Source organism: Trichomycterus rosablanca, chromosome 6 (genome assembly GCF_030014385.1).
Source record: "Trichomycterus rosablanca isolate fTriRos1 chromosome 6, fTriRos1.hap1, whole genome shotgun sequence".
Lineage (NCBI taxonomy): Eukaryota > Metazoa > Chordata > Actinopteri > Siluriformes > Trichomycteridae > Trichomycterus > Trichomycterus rosablanca.
Window position 1 is genome coordinate 16708100 of NC_085993.1, and position 22519 is coordinate 16730618.

General features: G+C 37.2%; 1 protein-coding gene across 1 annotated transcript; it reads left to right on the forward strand.

The window, feature by feature from the left end:
• Window positions 1–4179: 4179 nt before the first annotated feature.
• pcif1 (phosphorylated CTD interacting factor 1) lies at window positions 4180–22106 on the forward strand. Its single transcript, XM_062997500.1, has 16 exons — window positions 4180–4239; window positions 8356–8504; window positions 9078–9202; window positions 9997–10134; window positions 10741–10892; window positions 12078–12232; window positions 13173–13320; window positions 13409–13492; window positions 13591–13690; window positions 13770–13932; window positions 14970–15142; window positions 15366–15452; window positions 15542–15726; window positions 15858–15951; window positions 16074–16249; window positions 17885–22106. The coding sequence occupies exons 2-16, from the start codon at window positions 8375–8377 to the stop codon at window positions 18156–18158; spliced, it is 2184 nt and encodes a 727-aa protein (XP_062853570.1). The 5' UTR covers window positions 4180–4239; window positions 8356–8374; the 3' UTR covers window positions 18159–22106.
• The last annotated feature ends 413 nt before the right edge of the window (window positions 22107–22519 follow it).

Here is a 22519-nt window from a genome sequence, read left to right on the forward strand (position 1 = left end):
GTTTCTCCCCTTCTAAAGCTTTCTCCCACTGCTGCCACTTTCATGTCAGGGTTTATATGGGCAGGTTGGGGAAATGGGTGTTCCCAGGCCAGGCTGATGACGTATTACTTTCTGGTTTCAGAAATGACCGTAATTTATTTGATACATGTGCTAAGTTGGCACTTAACATAGATGGTAGTTAAGGAATCAGAAAATTTTGCTGACAGCACAGATGTACACCCCCCACCGTCACCACATTTAACATACACAAAAGTGTGTGTTAGAGACTGCCTTTTAAGATGTACATTTTTAACATTATGTATATCACCTTACCGTGTTTTAGTACTTATTTTAAGCACAGTGCAAATTAAAGCTTGCTCTTTAATTATAAAGTGACCCTTTAATCAGCTCATGGTTTACAGAAAGCATATGCTTTTCATGTTTTTTTTAACCACTAAGGTCAAAAGTTGGTTTTGCCTTATAGATTGTGTATGGTCAAGTGCAAGCAAAAAAGGAAAAACATGCTTTTACAAATTAGTCTTTAAAAGTTTTCAAATGTTTCTTAACTATTACACTGTGCAGTTCAGCATATTCTGTATTAAGACACCAGTCAATATTGAAAGTTTATAATAAATCCTCTAAATTGAACCTCCTGGTCTGTTCCACAAGAGAAGGTACAACATTCTCTTATAATGTCAAGATCATTTTGAGACCAGCCTTCCTAATCAGTGCCACTAAAAGATGTACAATTCCTGTATAGTTCCTGTGGCTCATTAGACTTTACATGCTCATGAAAAAACAGTCTGACATGAGTTTGATTTAATACATTTAAAGCATTTTCAAAAACCATTTCACATTTGAGACCACATTTTATACGCTATACTTCTAACAATTCATTTAATTCCCATGTTAGCACTAATTTTCAAAAGCGGAAATCCTCTGTAGAAATCCTAAGGGCAGTAGTAGCGTAGTGATTGAGTAACTAGTCTAGTAATCGATAGGTTGCTGGTTCTAGCCCCACTTCTGCTAAGTTGCCACTGTTAAGCATAATCCCTAATTCTCAGTTGCTAGATAAAGGCATCTGCTAAATGTCATAAAATGCCATAAACATAAATCATCCAAGTGTGTTAACACAAACACAGCTTATGTGGATATCAATAAAATAATGTTGATACCGAAGTTTCTGCTTGGTTATCAATAGGTAGCTTTTTCTTTATCAGGTTCATGGCGTGTCTGCTTCCCCAGGTAACAATGTGTAATCATCGCAGGACTGCTGTATCGTAAATGTTTAAACTTAAAATAATAATTATTATTAAAATGATTCATTTCTTATTTAAAAGAAATCAAATAAAAATTCTATTCTAAGTTCTATCACAATGTTTTAATGAGAAATCACTGACTGAGTAATGTTAAATTGTATTTAACATTGGTAGAAAATGATTGTATTAAATAAAGCAATTTTGGACAATAAAACAAATGATAAAGTCAAATTGTAATATTTATTCATTACTTTTCATACAAAACAGCAAACTTTATTCATTTCCAGATGTAGTACACTGTAATGCACAAAAAATTACAGTGAGCATATAACTGTATATGTAAGCAGTGTCACCACCCCTACCTGTTGTCCAACAAACACAACTGGTCATGTCTGAAGATGGGAAGGCTGCACAGGGTTTTTCCTGTCTGTGGGCTGCGAGGCTATTTCTGTTACTGGCTGAAGTGCCCACTGAGTGGTTTGGAGGCTCACAGCGAGATTTGAGTGACTTTCTATGTGCTATCAAGCTAAGTGTGAGGCCTCAACACTGGCCGGTGAACAAAAAGCAGTCTGTGGCCATCCTGTTCTGGCCAAAAATTGCAAAACACAAGAGAACTAAATTGTGGAGGCTAAAGGGGACCGGGGACCCCCACCACCAAAAAAAAGAGGTTTAACTTGGAAAGAGTTTAGCAATCAATATTTGTTAAAATAATCCTTATTTTCAATCAGCTTTCATACGTTGTACCCAATGTCTGCTGACCTTGTTCCTATAAACTATAAACTGCCATTTTGAAATTTTAGAAAAAGAAGCAACCTGACGCTCACTTCAAAAACGTTGGGACATTGTGTAAAATGGAGTAAATAGAAGAATCTGTCATTTGTCCATTTTCTTAAATCTTTATTAAACTGACAAAAATACAGTAAAGATTTTCAAAGTTTTCACATATCAACTTGTGTTATTGTAATTTGTTAATAGAAAAACAGTAAGAATATGATGTCGGCAACACCCTCCAAAAAGTTTTGACAGATACATGTTTACCCTGTGTTCCAACACTTTTTTACATTAATAAAACTTTTTTAATAGTTTGGGAACTGCGGACACTAACTGTACAAGACTTCAGCTGCTCAACAGTCCATGGTAGCCATTTGTACTTTTGAGGTACTACTAGCACTGTTTTTGCCACCTAGTTTGTCCCATTGCAAGACTATAGTGATTAAAAAAGCAGTATATTGTATTCTTTTCTTTGTTAATTAAGAACTGGTTGAGGTGACATTTAATTAGTACATCATTAAGTAAAATGAGGTGTTTCTGTGATGGAATTTAACAAGCTAATTTAAGAAAAATCTTGTCTTTTTTTCAGTGCTGGATTTGAAAGCCTTTGTTCACCACCTAGAGGAAAAAAGGTGGCAGTGTGTAGAAATGACTCCTTATTTTAAAAAAATATATTGAATAAAATTGTAATTTTGACCTTTAACCAAACTTTTTACCGCAGTGTTTCAACTTGACAATTGAGTCTTAAGTTGTTATGTTAGCTTTCCTTATAATATTTAGCTTAAAATGTAATTTATTTCAAAATGTTCATGTATTGGTTTAATTTTAACTTATTTTTACTTAAGTAAATATATATTTTATAAAACATTTGACTTAACACATTTGAATTTAGTTACACTTTTGTATTTGATTGTATGCTAACATTTAAATTCTGCCATTTTATTTAAATTTTAAAGATAAGTTTTTTTCCCACTTCAATTACTTTACTGAACACTACACTATGCCTCTAACTCCACTAACACCCTGGACTACACACTGTACCTATAATTTATCATTTATCATTTGCACCGTTAACACCATTGACACCCCGGATTACACACTGGACTGTTATTATTATTATTTATCATTGCACCTGCACTTTACACAACTGTTTTACACATATATGTATATTTATAGTTATTTATCACCATCCTTATATAGTTATAGTTACAGTTGTATAATTATTATTTACACATCTTTTATTATTATTACTGTTATTACTATAATATATACCTAACTACTCTTTATTATTATTACTGTTATTATTATAATGTATACCTAACCAATCTTTATTATTATTACTGTTATTATTATAATGTATACCTAACCAATCTTTATTATTATTACTGTTATTATTATAATGTATACCTAACCAATCTTTATTATTATTACTGATATTATTATAATGTATACCTAACCAATCTTTATTATTATTACTGTTATTATTATAATGTATCTAATGTATTATAATCTATCTATCTATCTATCTATCTATCTATCTATCTATCTATCTATCTATCTATCTATCTATCTAACTTTTTCGACATATAAGTAACAAAAGACATATTCTTACTTTTTGTTTTATATTCCATGGATATATGCTTTATCAGAGAACAAGCTTCGCCACTAATCTGAATCTATTTTCAATAACATATTGTACATTTTTACTTAAGTATCAGTATTAGCTACCGAATAGCAGATCGATCTGATTATATTTACATAAATACAGTTGCAAGCAGTATCTCCTACACATAAACGAGAATACTAAATAAACGTATGTCTATGGAGCAGTTAGCTCTGTTTAGTTGTGCAAAAGGAAATTTTTATACCCTACCTCTGCGTATTAGTCCTAATTTCATGTGCTTTTCCTCTGTAAAGACCAGCAAACAAATTACTCTTTAAAATGACATAAGTCAGCACAGATTTAAATATTTGTATGCAAAGCGTAATATACAAAAAAACACTTTCGTTGAAACATATCGAAGCTTTCAGCACTGACGTTGACCTTCTGCAAATGGCTGCCCTAAGCTGACAAGTGGCGGACTGTTAGGCGAATGAAGTCGCGCATGCGTACTTCCCAGGTCCGAGTGGCCGATACAAGATGGCGGAGTCGGTGGGGAGGGAGAGGCGGAGGCGGGTCCCGATCGAATAGAGCAGAGCCTATACAAGACTCCTAGCAAACCTCTATAAGGTAAGGGATTTAGATATTTAACAGAAACGCCACAGCGGTTGACGTGTAGCGGAATACCCGGTGCACCTGGAGGTCTAGCTAGAATTCGCATGTGTGCGAAGTGCACGGAGTAAATAATCAAAATTGCGCAGAGGCTCGGAATGGAGCGCGCGCGCCATTTTGTCTTGTGTTTCCCTGATCCAAAGTGCGCGCCGAAAACTGGGCTTGTGTCAGTTGGCTTGTGACACCGAGCTGGCTTAAATGACCAACTTTGTCGGTTTAACCACACGAACGGGTGCACGTATCTGTCCTCTGCTGTTTTATGTATGAGTTGTTGAAAACGGTCCCGTATTTGTTGATATTTTGGCTTTTTTCGGACGCAACCTCTGCGCGAGCTGCTGTATGCTGCAGTCTTTGTTGTGCAGGCAGAGCCGATGTTTCCCCTCCTCCTCCTCCCAGTTTGTTTTCAGCAGGGCTGATGCAGGCGCATGCGTGTCCCTTCTAGCGCTCATATGCGCTATTAACCGTTTTTAAACACATTACAGAAATCATTACTATTAAATAATCATAACGTGTTCAGGTTATTATACCGTACATACAGTGGTGTTACGATTAACCCAGGAGTGAATCGTATTCAAAAACGTAATTAGCTAATGTGCTAGCAAGCTAACCATAAAACAAACTGGTTTATTGGAAAACAAGCGAACGCATTTTCTGTAAACAACCATACAGTCATGACGCAGACATTTTAAAAGAAAAATAGGAATAACTTTGTAATGAACAGAGCTGCAATTAACCAGATGCGTGCATTGAAATGCATTCGGACAGTACAGTAAATACAGCATTAGCTTGTTATGATGACGCGCCCCCTCCATGTTTTGGCGCTGCGTTTCCACAACCGTGTGATTTCAAATGATAACATTGTGTAATGATCCATATCCAAATCTCTTCAGTGTGACGCAGAGTAAACTGAACTTGACTAAATGCATCAATATTACAGTAACGACAGGGTTAGTTAATAAATGACGTAGAAAGAGTTTCCCTGCTCTGTGAATGAAGTCTTTTGGCGCCTTTTGATCACTGTGATTTAATACATCAGTTTTTGGACAGAGAAGTAAACACTATTTTATGGGTCCCCCTCCATATTTGCCTGTTGTTTGTTTGTTTATTAGGATTTTAACGTCATGTTTTACACTTTTGGTTACATTCATGACAGGAACGGTAGTTACTCATTACACAAGGTTCATCAGTTCACAAGGTTATATCAAACACAGTCATGGACAATTTAGTATCTCCAATTCACCTCACTTGCATGTCTTTGGACTGTGGAAGGAATCCCACACAGACACAGGGAGAACATGCAAACTCCACACAGAAAGGACACAGACCGCCTCACCTGGGGATCGAACCCAGGACCTTCTTGCTGTGAGGTCACCCTGTTTGCCTGTTGAAGTAAACAAAAGTGCATACTACATACTCGTACATAATTATTAACAATCTGGTAGTAAATAATAGCGATATTATAATAGGGCTGAGCGGTATGACCAAAAAATTGTATCATCATATTTTTTAAGATTCTGGCGGTTTTACGGTATATCACGATATGTTTTATTTTTGTATGACTGGAACTTTTTATATGTCTGTGGCTGATTCTACTGTCATAAGTACATAGAATATCAAACGTTTTAATTTCACCATGTTTATAATGAAGGTTTTGAGTACTATAAGCTTTGCTTGGCCCCACAAAATGACACAATACACGTGAAACAGTTGCAATAGATAAATTTTTTTATTGTTTATTTAATATTAAAGTATTATACAATTACCCTTAGATCTCCCTTTAACAAATAAAACTCCACTGTACAACTTGACCACAGGTCTGTTGTAGAAAAGTGGATGACTTTAAATATCTTCGCTTCCAGTTTGCTTATAACTTTGGTTTAGCAACTGACCATGCTTACGCTACCTGGCTAACTCGTGAACTGTATCTAATCTGCTCAACGCTCCATAGCTCTTTGTCACCACTTGATGAAATTAAATTAGTTATATTATAAATGTATTTATAATATAATATAACACACACAGGTACGAATGTGTGTGTTAAGGAGAGAGTGAGCTGTGTGAATAAGATTGTCTTTATTGTATTTTTCATACATTGCAAGCATCTGTGTAACCAAAAACTAATTCCTTGTATGTGTGAGCATACTTGTCCAATAAAGCCTGATTCTGATTTTTAAATGCATTGTTAAATACTGTACATTCAACATACATTTAAATAAAGCACTGTTGCCTCACAGCAAGAAGGTCCCGAGTTCCCCAGGTGGGGCAGTACAATACAAGTGAGGTGAATTGGAGATACAAAATTGTCCATGACTGTGTTTGACATTAAACTTGTGAACTGATGAATCTTGTGTAAAGAGTAGCTACTGTTTCTGTCGTGAATGTAACCGAAAGTGTGTAAAACATGCCGTTAAAAGTCTAAAAAATAAATATATACATTCAGGAGGTTGTATTTTTAAGTCAGCAATGAAAAGTTTTTAAGGTTTTCTGGCAAACTGATGTAGTATTTAGAAAAAAAGTACTGTGAAATCCAGTAATTAAGAGAATAAATCCTTTTATTAGTTATAAGTTAAGCTTAGAATGGAAAGTATCAGAATCTTAGGCATATAATGAAAAATTCCAGCACCTCTGTAAGTGAAAGCTTGAAGGTCAGGATGTAGTCTGTGCCTGGTGGTGCAGGACAGTGCAAGGCATGGATGAAGTCAATAACTTTTTCTTTTAAAAAAATGGATTAAATGGTGTCTAAGTGAGGATTGGAATGTAAAAAAAGGAGGGGTGATTACCTCACCCCCCTAGAAACTGTATAAAAATAAAAGTTTGTGAACGCTGAGATGCATTTGATCAGGATTTGTGCCCAGGTTTAATGCCTAAAATGAAGTCTTTTAACTGAATCAAGTGTCAGAAGTTTTTTTCTTTGAGAGTTTTGTGTTAGCTTAATAGTCTGGTAGTTTGAAAGTTTATTTACCCACTTGTATGTATTTCACCAGAATACATATGAGATGTTGTATTCTTTATTCAGTGATGAATAGTTTTTAAGGTTTTCTGCCAAACCCTGCTCCCACTACACACGTACAAATGCACAACGTTAAGGGCATGATAGTGGGTAGTCAGGATAGTGTCTACAGCACACAAAACCTTAATTGAAATAACTGTGATGCAACCAGTGAACCAGAAAATTACCATATTAATGAATTTAGAGTCGACTTGTGATACTTTAGTACAAAACGCATGAAATTCATCTTTTCTACTCTTCAAAATGAAAGGGTGGTGAGCCGACCACTCAGAGCTGTGTGTAGTTTTTCATTTAAGCGTGTTGACAGCATGAACAGTTATTACAACTTAGTAATGAACTAGCATATTGTGATAAAATACATGGCTTTAGCAATTAGAAGGGGTGTCCCAATCCTTTTGTCTATATAGTGTATTAAAATAAATTTGTGTACAGAAATGATTACATAATTAACTAGGGCAGCACGGTGGCTCAGTGGGTATCACTGTCGCCTCACAGCAAGAAGGTCCTGGGTTCGGGTCCTTTCTGTGTAGTTTGCATGTTCTCCCCGTGTCCACGTGGGTTTACTCCGGGTGCTCCGGTTTCCTTCCACAGTCCAAAGACGTGCAAGTGAGGTAAATTGGAGACACTAAATTGTCCATGACTGTGTTCGATATAACCTTAAGTGAATTGATGAATTACACCTTGTGTAATGAGTAACTACCGTTCCTGTCATGAATGTAACCAAAGTGTGTAAAACATGATGTTAAAATCCTGATAAACAAACAAACATAATTAACTAGCATTTCGGGACTGTACCATCTGCAATAAAGTGGTGGATGTTGATCATTATAAGCATCTGGTTAAGATGTCATTAATTGTGATAAATGTCATATTTTGTGTAAGTGTTTTTAAAAATGTTTTGGTATTTTCATCTCATTATTTAAGGTTTTTAGTCATACAGCTTGTGTACAGACCTCTGTTACAAGATTCAATAAAGTCTTGTTGCCTTCAAGTATACCATATTTGTATACATGTGGTATCAATTTATACATAATAAATTATTGTTGGTCTTTTTTTTTTTGAAGACAGGACAAATGAGGAGCTATGACGAGTGAAAACCACAGCACCATAAAGGGAGACTCGGGCATAGTCATGCCCCCCACCGGCTCCTCAGCCCAACAACCGTCATGTCCTCTCACACCCTCCACCAGCAAAGCCATCCAAGAGCTTCCAGGTATACCGCAAATAAACACCATCAGAGTTTGTAATTAAAAGGCACAACAGCCCTGTCATGTACATATGGTGTGGTTTTTAAAAAAACAGACAGCTTAAAAAATGTAAAAAGTGTGACCTAGTGATGCTTACTTTTAATTAAATTTAAATTATATATGCTGTAGAATAGAAAACCTTTTTGAAGTGTTGTACTTGTGTACACCGTGTTTACTGTCAGGGGAAAAACCCTGACATCTATTTAGACAGCATGACTTCAGGGTGAGATGTTTAGTCCTCACTTCCAGTTACTGGTTGTGTGGGGTTACGCTTGTTTTTCTCATGTTAAAGCGAGTTTCTTTCAAGTGCTCTGTTTTTCTTTTATCTTTAAAACATACTATAGATTGGCTACTCCTAAATTGTATGTAGGTGTGTAACTGAATAAGTACGTATGTGATATCCTTCAGTGTTGCTCAGTCCAGGGTGCATTTACACTTTGTATACAGTTTTTATTAAAGATAATTAAATAAAATAATGGAATAAAATAATACATGACATTTAAACACTAACAGAGTTTCATTATGACTTTTTTCCCCAGATGAACTGGTTCAAGCCGGGTGGGCGAAATGTTGGAGCAAGAGGGAGAATCGGCCGTACTACTTCAATCGTTTTACCAACCAGTCACTGTGGGAGATGCCTGTTCTGGGGCAGCATGATGTCATTGTAAGTGTAGAGAGTGGGCTTGGTGTTAGAGCTGAGCCATATAGAAACTAAATTTAATTCAGAGACATAAACACAAACTGATGTGACACACACAGTATATGGCCAGAAGTATTTGCACACCTGACCATGAGCTTTCTAATCAATCTAATTTAAAAAACAAATGCTATTAAAATAGGGTGACTTCGATGTGATCTTTTTAGCTATAACTGCCATTACTCTTCTGAGAAGGCATCTTACAAGACTTTGAAGTATGTCTATGGGAATTTTTGCCCCTTCAGTCAAAGGAGCATTTCTATGACTGAGCACATTTGTTGGTTAAGAACGACTCCATTGATGTGTCACTTAATTTTACACCTGTTCAGTGGGGCTAAGGCCAGAGCTCTGTGCAGGCCACTGGCCACTTTTTTTCAAACTAAACTTTTTGTCATGTCTTTATAAATCTCAGGGCCACATGCTGGAACAGGATTTTGCCTTCTCTAAACTGTTGCTGCAAAGTTGGAAGCATATAATTTCCTTTATATATTTGATTTATCACACCTGTTAGCAGTTGTTGAGGCTGAAACACATGTGGCTGAGTTTAATAAAAATTTGAAGGAGCGTCCCAATACTTTTGTCCATATAATGTATGTGGTATGATGACTAACTGATTTTTTGAAATATTGTAATGTTTATAAAACTCAAATCAACCAAGTTCTTTAAAGCAGGGATTCTTGTTTAGGTTTTTATATGTCAGTACTGGCAGATGGTCTTAGTTAGAATGTCCATTCTAACCATTTTTCCTTCTTCTATTTTAGTCTGATCCTCTGGGCTTGAACGCAGCTCCTGCCTCAGGTGAAGCTGCAGGAGAAGCCGGACTGGGCAACGGCCAGCGCAAGAGACGTCCCTCAGAAGATGCCGCCTTAACAAGCCCTAACAGCTTCAAGAGGCCCAAGGTCAGTATTCTTTTTTTATGCAGTATAATATGGCAGGTGCAATATTTGTAAAATGTAGCTTTTATTTTTTTATATTTATATTATTTTATATAGCATAATTTTGCTTCATTTGTCTGTGTAAATGTCATAAAAATTCTTACCATGTGGGACTTGTATTGGGTTAACATACTTGATTCAGTGGAATATTTTCAATAATTGTTTACATTTACATTTGTGGCATTTAGCAAATGCTTTTATCCAAAGCAACTTACAATTGTGACCAAATACAATTCAAGCAATTGAGGGTTAAGGGTCTTGCTCACGGTCCCAACAGTGGTGGGACTTGAACTGAGGACCTTCTGATTACTAGTCCAATACCTCAAGGTTTTTCAAACCATGGGATATAATTACATAAACTTGTACATGAACGCCCCCTTGTGGAGGCTTTATGTTACATCTTGTATAGAGAGAGTAAGATGCATTGTGTTGCCTGGGTCGCATAAAAAATCCTGGACAAATTGTGGGTCGCTTAAAAAAACAGTTTGAAAAACCCTGCAATACCTGAACCTTTGAGCTACTGCTACCATTTTTCATTGTTTTTTTGTTTGTTTGTTTGTTTATACACAGATTGAGATTCCTGTAACTCCAACTACGCCGACCGTCCCAATATCACCCAGCACACCTGGTGCAAAGCCCTGGAACACCACAGTAGATGAAAAACAAGGCCAACCCAGCACTCCAGCTCCGACCCCTTCCCCAGCCCCATACCGGCCCTCTGTGTAAGTAGAGCTTTGATTTGATTTTATCTTAAATGATATTCTCAAGAAGATATAAATTATTGGTCATTTTAAGTAAAGGCATTCAGTGTAGTCATAAACAAATGCTGTTATTTTACACTGCATCTTTTTCTATATTAAAAAAACAAAAAAAGTTCAGTGAGCTTGTATGTGTATATACAGTTATACACGCACAATGTTTGGCCAAATGTATGTGAACACCCCTAATTCAGCTTAGTTAAACATCACTGAAGTCATTCTTGACCAACATCAATGCCGAGCCATAAAAATGCTCTGCTGACTGAATGGGCACAAATTCCCACAGACATACTTCAAAGTCTTGTGAGATGCCTTCTCAGAGAAGTGGCCACTGTTATAGCTGAAAAGATCACATCAGTCACTCTATTTTAATAGCGTTTTTTTTTTTTAAATGGGCTTGAGCAGAAAGCTTATGGTCAGGTGTCCAAATTAAACTCTACTTCACTCAGTCACGCACACAACACTCTAATCCCTATTAAGTGTCTTTGTGAGTTCCTATAACCCCCCCCCCACACACACACACACTTGACCTTTTAAGGAACCTATTATTCAGCCATGATAATAGCCATAGCAGCTGACATGACGTTAAGAATCAAACAAACAAACAAACTCCTCCTGATTATAAAGTTACGGTTACACATCTTAGTGAGCAAAACTGCAACGAGACCCTGACAATTAAACACATACTGATCGAGTGCCCTACCCTGCAGCCACAAAGACAGCAACAATTCCGTGCAGACAACATCAAAGATCTTTTTGATATGATCTCACCAGGGAAAATACATAAATACTTAAAACATGTCAAACTAGTACACCTTATGTAATAAAGGAAATTATGGGAGTAACAAGCCGCACCCCACCCTCTAAAATCATTGTCACCATTATATGAACCAGAAACTTGACATGCCACGTATATAGCCGTAATCGTGCTGACGTGACAATAAATCCCAGCTATCATCATCTTAGTGAGCATAAAAATATAATTAGACAGTGACATGCAGAGTGCACTGACCTCGATCCCATTATGCAGATTTGGGATTAAAAGGTAAGTCAGACATTCTTATACAATAGGGTTTGTAATGGGATTGGAAGTCATCTGTCCACATAGTTTTTGTCATATAGTGATATAATGTATGTTTTCCTTTTTAGAATATACTGGGATCTGGACATTCAGACCAATGCAGTGATAAAAGAGCGTGCTCCATTCAACTACCTCCCTCCTCATCCAGAAATTGAATTACAGCGTGCCCAGCTCACCACCAAACTTCGGCAGCATTACCACGAGCTGTGCAGCCAGCGAGAAGGTACACACACATACACACACACATCATGTAAAACTCAACTTTACAGATTCCAGGACCAAAAAACTTTAATGAGCCATCCAAAGAGCAACAGTAAGAGCAAAAAGTCTTTTAAAAGGCTGTTATAATCCATAGGAGCAAATGAAAGCTTTGCCGCTTGGTGTTATTAGCATAAGTGTATTTAAGTCACTATACGTTAAATTCAAATTTTAGTTACTTAAAGTATGCACCATTACCAATGCACCATTAAATGTAACTTTCTGTACAGAGATTTTTTTACCTGATGCAACAGTTTAATGTGAAACTGTAAATTCTACTAAGTATAATATTTATTTTTAAGCATTGTTCTTACTTGTGACACTTGACTTCACATTTTACTAAATTGTTATCTGGTGATTTTTACTTATGCCTGCAACATAGTTTGTAACTATACCATTAATTATTTGGTACACTAGTGTGCAATTTGGAGCACAGCCTTTTTAAATTTCTTCAAACTTTTTATTAATTGAAGCATAAGTCATTGGGCACTAGGTATAAACATACCCTGGACAGGCTGCCAATCTATCACAGGGCTTTGGTCATGCCCAATCAGACATAGCCAGTGATGTCTTTGTAGATGCCTGGCTGGCCAGTAGCACCACTGACATTTCAACCCGGTTCTCAGAGGTGGTGGGCTAGTGTAACAGACTGCTGTGCCACCTGATAATTATTTTTGTATTTATTTGTTTTTTCGACTGCATAGAAACAGCCTAAAGCTTACTTGTTAATTTGATTAAAACGGAACTTTATTGTTACTTCTAAGATAAGCTAAACTAAATCTGGGAACAAAATTTTCTAAAGAATGTTGAAAAGCTGTGAAATACATTAGGAGACCTAAATAACATTATTTTAAATATAATTCACTTTACAGTTCTTATCTAAACTGTTAACTTATGCACTGCAGGCATAGAGCCTCCACGAGAGTCATTTAACCGCTGGCTTTTGGAAAGAAAGGTGTTGGATAAAGGAGTGGACCCCCTGCTCCCCAGCGAGTGTGATCCTGTCATCTCACCCTCCATGTTCAGAGAGGTCATGAATGACATCCCCATCAGGTACAAATCTGCTCCAATGCTATACCTACATAGTGTATTTCAGTGCTTAATGAGGAACCATGTTATATTGTTTATTTGCAATTTCTAGGCTCTCTCGTATTAAGTACAAGGAGGAGGCCAGAAGACTTTTATTCAAATACGCTGAGGCTGCCAAGAAAATGATTGATTCTAGGTGAAAATTGCTGATCGTGATTATTATTTTAAGTTAATAGAATTTGACAGTGTTTACCCTGGATATATAGTACTAACACCAACCCCAATATGTCACAGAAATGCCACACCTGACAGCAGAAAAGTTGTGAAGTGGAATGTTGAAGATACAATGAACTGGCTCAGAAGAGATAACTCTGCCAGTAAAGAAGATTATATGGTATTTTTAATTCTCTGTTTTATCATATTGTTCTCCTTTTGTGCTATCACATACACTGACTGCACTGTTTTTCTCTCAGGATCGCCTGGAACACTTGCGAAAGCAGTGTGGTCCTCATGTGACGGCTGTAGCTAAGGACTCTGTGGAGGGGATCTGCTCTAAGATCTTTCACATCTCAGCAGAGTATGTACGCCGGATTCGCCAGACCCACGTTAACCTTTTAAAAGAGTGCAATATTTCAGGTAAGACCTAGAGACATTTAAGTGTGTGTCTGTCATAGATTTTTGCTATTTCCTTTCCTTTTTTTACAGTTTTTAAATCACCGGGTTTAGGCTGTGTTTGCTAAAGGGTGGACAAGCAGTTGGTTTCAACAGTCAGTCAGCTAGATAGCCAGAAGGTTGACAACCTATGTTTTTGGAGAGCAATTTCTCTCCATTGTGTAACAAATTGGAGCAAGGCTATTCCTGCATGTAACCTTAAGTGGAGTATTATTTATTAATGTATTAATTATTGTTAACCTATAAACCACTGGTCCCCAACCACCGGGCCACGGACTGATACCGTTCCGTGCTTCATTTTTTACCGGGCAGCACAGAAAGAATAAATTATTAGAGATCGCTACAAAAGCAATGAAAACACCGCTTCTATTTCCAACATACTTTGGGTTATTGTCTCCTATCACCCCTAGGTGGGAGTGTTTCATTGCAGCAAAAAAAAGCTCCTGGTTCCTGCTGATTTTCCATCATTTTTGAGTAGTATTGTTATTCTATTTTAAATCCCCCCATCCCCGCTGGTTCGTGAAATTATATCTTATATGAAACAGGTCCATGATGCTAAAAAGTGTGGGGATTGCTGCTGTAAACTATCAGTGTCCTGGAGCTTGTTTTTGTGCTCTCATTTTTATGCGCCCCAGCAAGACAAAAACTACAAAGTTCTCAGAGTAATTATTTTTCTCCCGTCCAATGTTGTGTCCTCATGCCCCCATCAGTGGTTCTCACATTATTACAGGTATAGTTATTTTAGGTTAGGGCCCTAGAGGATTTTTGAAGATTGTAGACATGCATGTTAAAGTGACCTCAATATCATCCAAAACAACCAAAACAAATGTGTCTCAAATCTTAAAGTTACCCCCAAAAACACAGATGCATACAATTTTTGTACAGGACATCGAAAAATTGTATGTACTAATCTACTCAACTGTACTAATTAAAGTAGTATAAGTCTTTTAATTTGTATTTTACCATGTAAGTTAACATCTGATGATTGATCTGTGTTGTAGTGGATGGTGCAGAAAGTACCATCCAGGACCGCTTGGTATATTGTTACCCAGTGCGATTGTCCATTCCGTCCCCACCGCAGCCCCGCGTTGAGCTGCACTTTGAAAACGACATCGCCTGTCTGCGCTTTAAAGGAGAGATGGTCAAGGTCAACCGTGGCCACTTCACTAAACTGGTAAGATTGATTACACTTTGCATTAATCTATTAGCTTTGCTTTTTTAATGCACAGCTCATAAATGGTTCAAGAAACCCAAAAATAATATAATTTAGTACAAAGATGCAAATTGCAAGATTCTCTCAGTGAAATCTGTAGCAGACATAATATGATGGTCATAATAAATTGATTGAAACATTAAAATTTTTTATTTTCCTTTTAAAAAATGCACTTCATAAACAGGAACTCCTGTACCGGTATAGCTGTATTGACGATCCAAGATTTGAGAAGTTCCTGTCCCGTGTGTGGTGCCTTGTAAAGAGATACCAGGTAAACTGAAGTGTTTAAAGGTCTCCTTAACATTTGCTGTAAATTGTCCACTCTGCATCATGCTTGTTATTTCACTGTGTTAATTGTAGGTAATGTTCGGATCTGGGATGAATGAGGGCACCGGCCTACAAGGAGCACTTCCTGTACTGGTGTTCGAGGCACTCAACAAACAGTTTGGAGTTACTTTTGAGTGCTTTGCCTCACCGCTCAATTGTTACTTCAAGCAGTTTTGTTCAGCCTTCCCTGACATTGATGGTTTCTTCGGTTCTCGGGGGTATGTTTGCAGCAGTGCTTGTCATATTTTGGTTTGCTCAATCTTATTGAATTGAGTGATGGTTTTCTAATTTGTGTTAATTTAATTTAAAAAAAAGAAAGAGTAAAAAAGAACCAACTTTGTTCCCTCAGGCCTTTTTTAACTTTTTCACCGGTCAGTGGGTCTTTCGAAGCAAATCCTCCCTTCTGTGAGGAGCTCATGGATGCCATGGTCACACACTTTGAAGTAAGAGCTACATTTTAGCTTGAGATAGCATGTACGTTTGGACACTGTAGGGTGTATCATAATTTAATAATGCAGTTGTGCTTTTGACTCTTTGTTGTTCATTTGTTCTTTTTTTTTTGTAGGATCTTCTGGAGCACTCAAACGAACCTCTGTCATTTATCATCTTTATTCCTGAATGGCGGGATCCCCCGACCCCAGCACTGATGCGGATGGAGTCTAGTCGCTTCCGTAGGCATCAGTTATCAGTTCCAGCCTTTGAGCATGAATATCGCAGTGGTTCTCAGCATATCTGCAAGAGGTTAGAGGCTCGTTTCTGTCTGTTTTTTTTTTATTTAGCTTCATTTACACTTTCTTAATGTTAATGTGCACAAAGTATTTGTACTTTATAACAGAGTGCCTCCACTTCCCTAAAAAAGTTCAAATTTATCTCCTGTAACATTTGATAAATTTAAGGCTTTATTAAATATTTAAATGTGTGTTTATTAGGATTTTAACGTCATGTTTGACACTTAATTTAGTGTCTCCAATTCACCTCACTTGCACGTCTTTGAACTGTGGGGGGAAACCGGAGCACCCGGAGGAAACCCACGCGGACACGGGGAGAACATGCAAACTCCACACAGAAAGGACCTGGGGATTGAACCCAGGACCTTCTTGCTGTGAGGCGACAGTGCTACCCACTTAGCCATCGTGTCGCCCTAATATTTAAATATTTGAAACTTAAGTAACATTGTTTTAAATGAAAGGGTGAGCTTTTATTCTAGAATCATTTTATTTTTGTTTTAAAAATATTAAATGTCATGGGTGAAAGTTTTTTTATGCCATAGTTACTGTTTTTTTAAATGCACATAGATGATACAGTTTGGACAGAAGGTGGCGTTGTATATTCATGCTACAGAATTTAATTAATAAACAGCAGCAGGTCTAGTGCCACTAGGAAACACAGGGTGCAAGGCAGTAATACCAATCCATTGCATGACTTTGGTTTGGGCAACCAGTAGTCTTCCAAACCCCACCCCCCATCAACAGACATAGACATTCGTGTCTGTGTAGATTTCCAGCTGGCTGATAGCACTGCTGAGATTTCAACCTTATTAGACTGCTGTGCCACACGAATATTTCGCATTTATTTTGTATTTATTTGGGCTATCGACTTCATAGCAATTGCCTAGAGTTGTTTTTTTATCATCATCAGACTGCCAAAGTAGGGCAGACAAATATAGAGGGGTTTGTTTTATTGACTGACTGTTGTGGTATTACAGATTACAGTTAAGATTATAGTTTCTTTCATAATGATTTAGTTAGGCTTTCATCCAGAGACATGTAAGTTAAATTAGAGATACAAAATTGTCAGTAAACTTAAACTGATGAATCACGTGTAACCTGTAACTGTCCTGACTGTGAACAAAGTGTAAAACATGACTTATATTTATTTAATATGAAAAGCACTACATGGCCAAAAGCATGTACCGCCTCACAGCAAGAAGATCATGGATTCAATCCCCAGGTGGGGCGGTCCGGGTCCTTTCTGTGTGGAGTTTGCATGTTTTCCCCATGTCTGTGTGGGTTTTCTCCCACAGTCCAAAGACATGCAAGTGAGGTGAATTGGAGATACAAAATTGTCCATGACTGTGTTTGATATAACCTTGTGAACTGATGAATCCTGTGTAATGAGTAACTACTGTTCCTGTCATGAATGTAACCAAAGAATGTAAAACATGACATTAAAATTCTAATAAAACAAACAAACAAAAGCATGTACAAATCCCAGAGCGATAGGCATTAACAATGTTAATACTCCCTTGACTGCTATAACAGCTGCCACTCTTTTTCACTACCATTAAAGCTTTTCATTATACTTTAAAACAGACAAAGAAAGTAATACTATAAAACAGCTGCATAATGAGTAATATCTTATTCTTTCTGTTTTTAGAGATGAGATGTACTACAAAGCCATCCATGGAACAGCAGTCATCTTTCTGCAGAACAACGCTGGCTTTGCAAAGTGGGAGCCGACCAATGAGAGGATTCAGGAGCTGCTGGCTGCCTACAAGATCTCAGCACGCTCACTTTCCTCTCCTGGACCTTCTTCTTCCTCCAGTACTGGAGACAAAGACTCCAAACCAAGTCATGAGCGTTCAGCAAGTCTGGACACCCCCGGGGGGCAAGACGGTGGCAGCCCCGCGACAGAAACTGTTAACACTTAAGTGTGTGTTTGTGAGTCGGTGTGTTTGTGTATATGTAAGTAAAACAGTGCTGTTGGATTAAGACTGACTGAATGTTTGGTTGGTTCGTTGTGAGAGAAGATGATGGGAGAGCAAAAGAGAAAATCTTATTTATTTTTCTCTGCCTCTAATATTTAATAATATTTTGGGTTTTATTATTAATGTTCTAGTTGTTGCGTTTTTTCAATGCTGTATTGATTATTTGGTCACTACTTGCATTTTGTTGTTGACATCCGACCGAGACGTGGCGATTTTACTTTTTTATTTGGGCGTTTTAATATTGTGCTTTGTTTCTGGTTGATTTGTTCAGGCTCTGTTCTGAAAGATTGGGTGTCTTCTATGAGTTCTGCATTCTTGTTTGTCTTTTTATGACAACAGAAAGAGGTGGATTAGCAAATGGGCAACTATGTTTATAAGCCTCTTAACATGCTATACATTACACAGTACTTGTGCACCTTGTAAATAGTGATCCTGTACTAGAGCCAGTTTATTTTGTGCTCACATGTGCTGTAAAGGTTTCTCAGAATGCTCATGCAAGGCCTTTAATGGTCCCGTTTCTGAAAAGAAAGAAAAAAAAAAACAGAACTACGACGATGACATGGACTTGTCTGTAGCTTTGGTCTATATGATTTTTTTTTAAAGAGAACACAACTGTAGAAAAGAATCCCCCGAATATTTATGAATTTACATTATATTGTAGTTCCAGCCTCTATTTATCGTGTTCACAGGATTTTAGTGAAGTCAGTTAAACATTGTTTACTTGTCTGTAAGAATATGATTCAGTGCTTTGTATCTTATTTGTTGTGTGCACTACATACTTTAAACATGTACACTGGGCCGCTCAGGTGGCGCATCAGTAAAAACACACACTAGCACACCAGAGCTGGGATCTCGAATACATCGCATCGAGTCTCAGCTCTGCCTGCCGGCTGGGCTGAGCAGCCACATGAATAACGATTGGCCTGTTGTTCATATAGGGGTGGATTAAGCCGAATAGGGACTCTCTCATAACTGATGCAACTACGACCTCTGCTGGCTGATTGATGGCACATGCACAAAGACGGGGAAAGAGTGCGGATCAGGGTGTGTCTCTCTGTACACAGAGCTGGTCCAGAGCTGATCTCATCTGGTGTGGGTGACAAAATGCATACGGCTGCTGCCCACGTGTCGGAGGGGCTGTGGGTTAGCTTCGTTCTCCTCAATCAGAGCTGTGGCTGGCACTAGTGGAGAGGAAGCATCACAATCGGGCAATTGGAAGCGCTAAAAGTCCAGAGAAAAAATAGGGAGAAAATGCATAAGCATATATGCATATATATATAAAACATGTACACTGTCCGTGGCAGACAGGTAGACTATTGAGCAAATCTGTTGTCAAAATTCTAAACAGCCCTATTATTATTTTACTTAAAGTGACTTAAAACTACAAGCATCTGAAATTTATGGACTTTGCATTAGACTGCAACTGTGACAATTTGGTGATGGTGGTACTTGAACCTTCAACCTACCGATCAATAGCCAGTTTCTTAACCACTGAGCCACAAGGGTCCAGTGCAAAGTGGTGGCTCAGTGATTATGACTCTGAAATACTAATCATGCTGCATGAAGTTTAGATACAGACTAGCACCAGGTCCCTGGGAACCTGGGCTTGGCCCTTGCTCAAGTCACTATTTATGAGGCAGTTGGTGTTTGTATGTGCCCCCTTCAGGTATTGTGCAAACAATGAGCTGAGATCAACCTGAAAATGGATTGGCTGCCTTACATTATCCCCTTAGTGTGAGTGAATGACGCTCTGACATGGATTAACGCTCTGTTTGGAGTGTACTGCTGGACTCACCGCAGCCCTAAACAGAATGGATGTTCGTGGTTACTAACAGTTAATTACTAAACTAACTAGTATTTGGTAAGTTGTGAGTTCAAATTCCACATCTACCAGGTTGCCACTATTAAGCCTTTGAGCACGGTGGCTAAATGGGTAGCATTGTCGCCTCACAGCGAAAAGGTCCTGGGTTCGATCCCCAGGTGGGGCAGTTCGGGTCCTTTCTTTATGGAGTTTGCATGTTCTCCCCGTGTCTGTGTGGGTTTCCTCCGGGTGCTTCGGTTTCCTCCCACAGTCCAAAGACGTACAAGTGAGGTGAATTGGAGATACCAAATTGTCCATGACTGTATTTGATATAACCTTGCGAACTGATGAACCTTGTGTAATGAGTAACTACCGTTCCTATAATGAATGTACAACATGACGTTAAAATCCTAACAAACAAACTCTTATCAAGAGGAGACAAAAGGACAATGTAAAAACAAACCAAAAAAACACAAGTGTTTTTATTGCACGCTGGTAATCAGATTCTTTTTTCCATTTAGGTTTCAGAATTGTGTTATTATCCTACAATGCTGTAAATATGTTTAATAGTTTATTTTAGAGCATTCAAGATTAAATCTGATTGCTGAGCATCATAATAAATATAAATGAATTAATAAAAAAACAAACATAAAATAGGGGGTCAAGGTGTTCTCTAGTGAATTAAAAAAAAAACTTTTTGGATCATGTTTTCACTCTCACTGTTCTTGTTAACTTTACAAAATATTATGTTGCAGTTGCTATGGTTGAGTTTCTAAGTGTCGTAACATGTAGTTTCTTAATCTTTATATTGTATATTCTCACCTGTGTGTATATATTTACCTACCCCTCCCTTTTTCCCCAAAAAAGATCAATTCTAATGACTGGATAACGGCTTATGCGTTCTTGCCACAGTAGAGAATTTACTTATCATTCACATAACTTCTGATATCCTGAAGAAAATTTCCCACCTTTTTAAACTCATCTGAGCTTTCAACATCAGATGGCTTTTCTCATTCCTGGGATGCTTCCCATCACCAGCAAAACTGTAGATATTGTACAGAAAAGCATTATGAAGTATGTTTTTTTTTCTCTACTACAGTTGTAAGTTCTTTTAAAACAGAAAAGTAATTATTGTACATGTATTTCTTTACTTTTTTATTTAACATGTTTAACAGATCTGTTTATGAATTATACAGCTTATGAAATAGAAGTCATTTTAAACTAAACCAAAGTGATAACTTAAAGAGGAGAAATTTATCTTGTATTTAGTAGAACTGTGTATGGACAGTAATGCATAGTGTAACCAGCAAAATTATTTGTTATTTTTATAACTCCCTGTATTGGTCTGTTTATTTTCCCCTGCTTGTTCATATTTCTCAAAGTCAGAGATAATGCATTGTAAAGAGTTTAATTGTTGCATTACATTGTAGGTTTTCACTGATAGTTTTGCGTATATTCTCTGTATCTTGATTATTTGCACCATTTTAGAGGTCATTGTTGGATTTGTTCATTTTTTATGTCAATTACCATCAACCCACTGCTCTACTTTCCATAAACAAATATGGAATGAATGTAAATAATGTATGTGCTCAAGTCACCAGTTTCTCCTTACAGGATATTATTGATGTTGTGGCATTTCTCATCTTCTGGGTCAATGTGAATATAAACATCTGGCTTAGTTTTGTTCTTAGTAAACACTGTTGAAACAATTCTTTAACTGTGTATAAAAATTCAAACGTTATGTTTTTAAAGGGATTGTCTGCATCTGAATTACTAACCTAGTGTGGAAAAACCCCATTTAAGTTACTAAGAATTGTCCTCCCTTATGCTTATCCTCTTAAAGTATCATTAGACAGTCAATCACATAAAGCACAGGGCATCTAATCATTTTCAGACAGAAAAGATAATATTTATAAGATAATACACTGTCTTTTAGAACTGTGCTTATATTTATCAGGGCCCAAAAATTGAATGTGTAGTCCTCACAAATTTCTATATCCAAATAAATAACCTCGGCTACCAATAAGAAAGCACTACAGACTTCAGTATGTAGTTATTTTTTTTCCAAAAATAAACCAACTTTTAGAGAACGTGTGGACAATAACACTCTTCCTACTTTCATAATCATTGACATAATTAAATGCAGAAAATAAGTGCTTATTGACGCATGACTACTGTTCATAAAAGCAAAACTTTTGCCTGTTCAGCATTATTGTAAGTGGTAATTAAAACACCCGAAGACACAAGCTTAAAGCATAACCTACCAAGATTTTTGGCAAACAAAGTTTTAAAATACCAGTTTTCTGTGGCAACACTTTTTACCGAGTTCCAAACTGCCTCTAAAAGAAATTACATTAATGGAGCTGTTTGTCAGGTTGTTAACGCAAGATTGACATGTACATTTTCAGGTTTATCTTACATGGTTTAATGCAGTGGTCCCCAACCACCGGGCCGCGGACCAGTACCGGTCCGTGGGTCATTTGTTACCGGGGCACACAGAAAG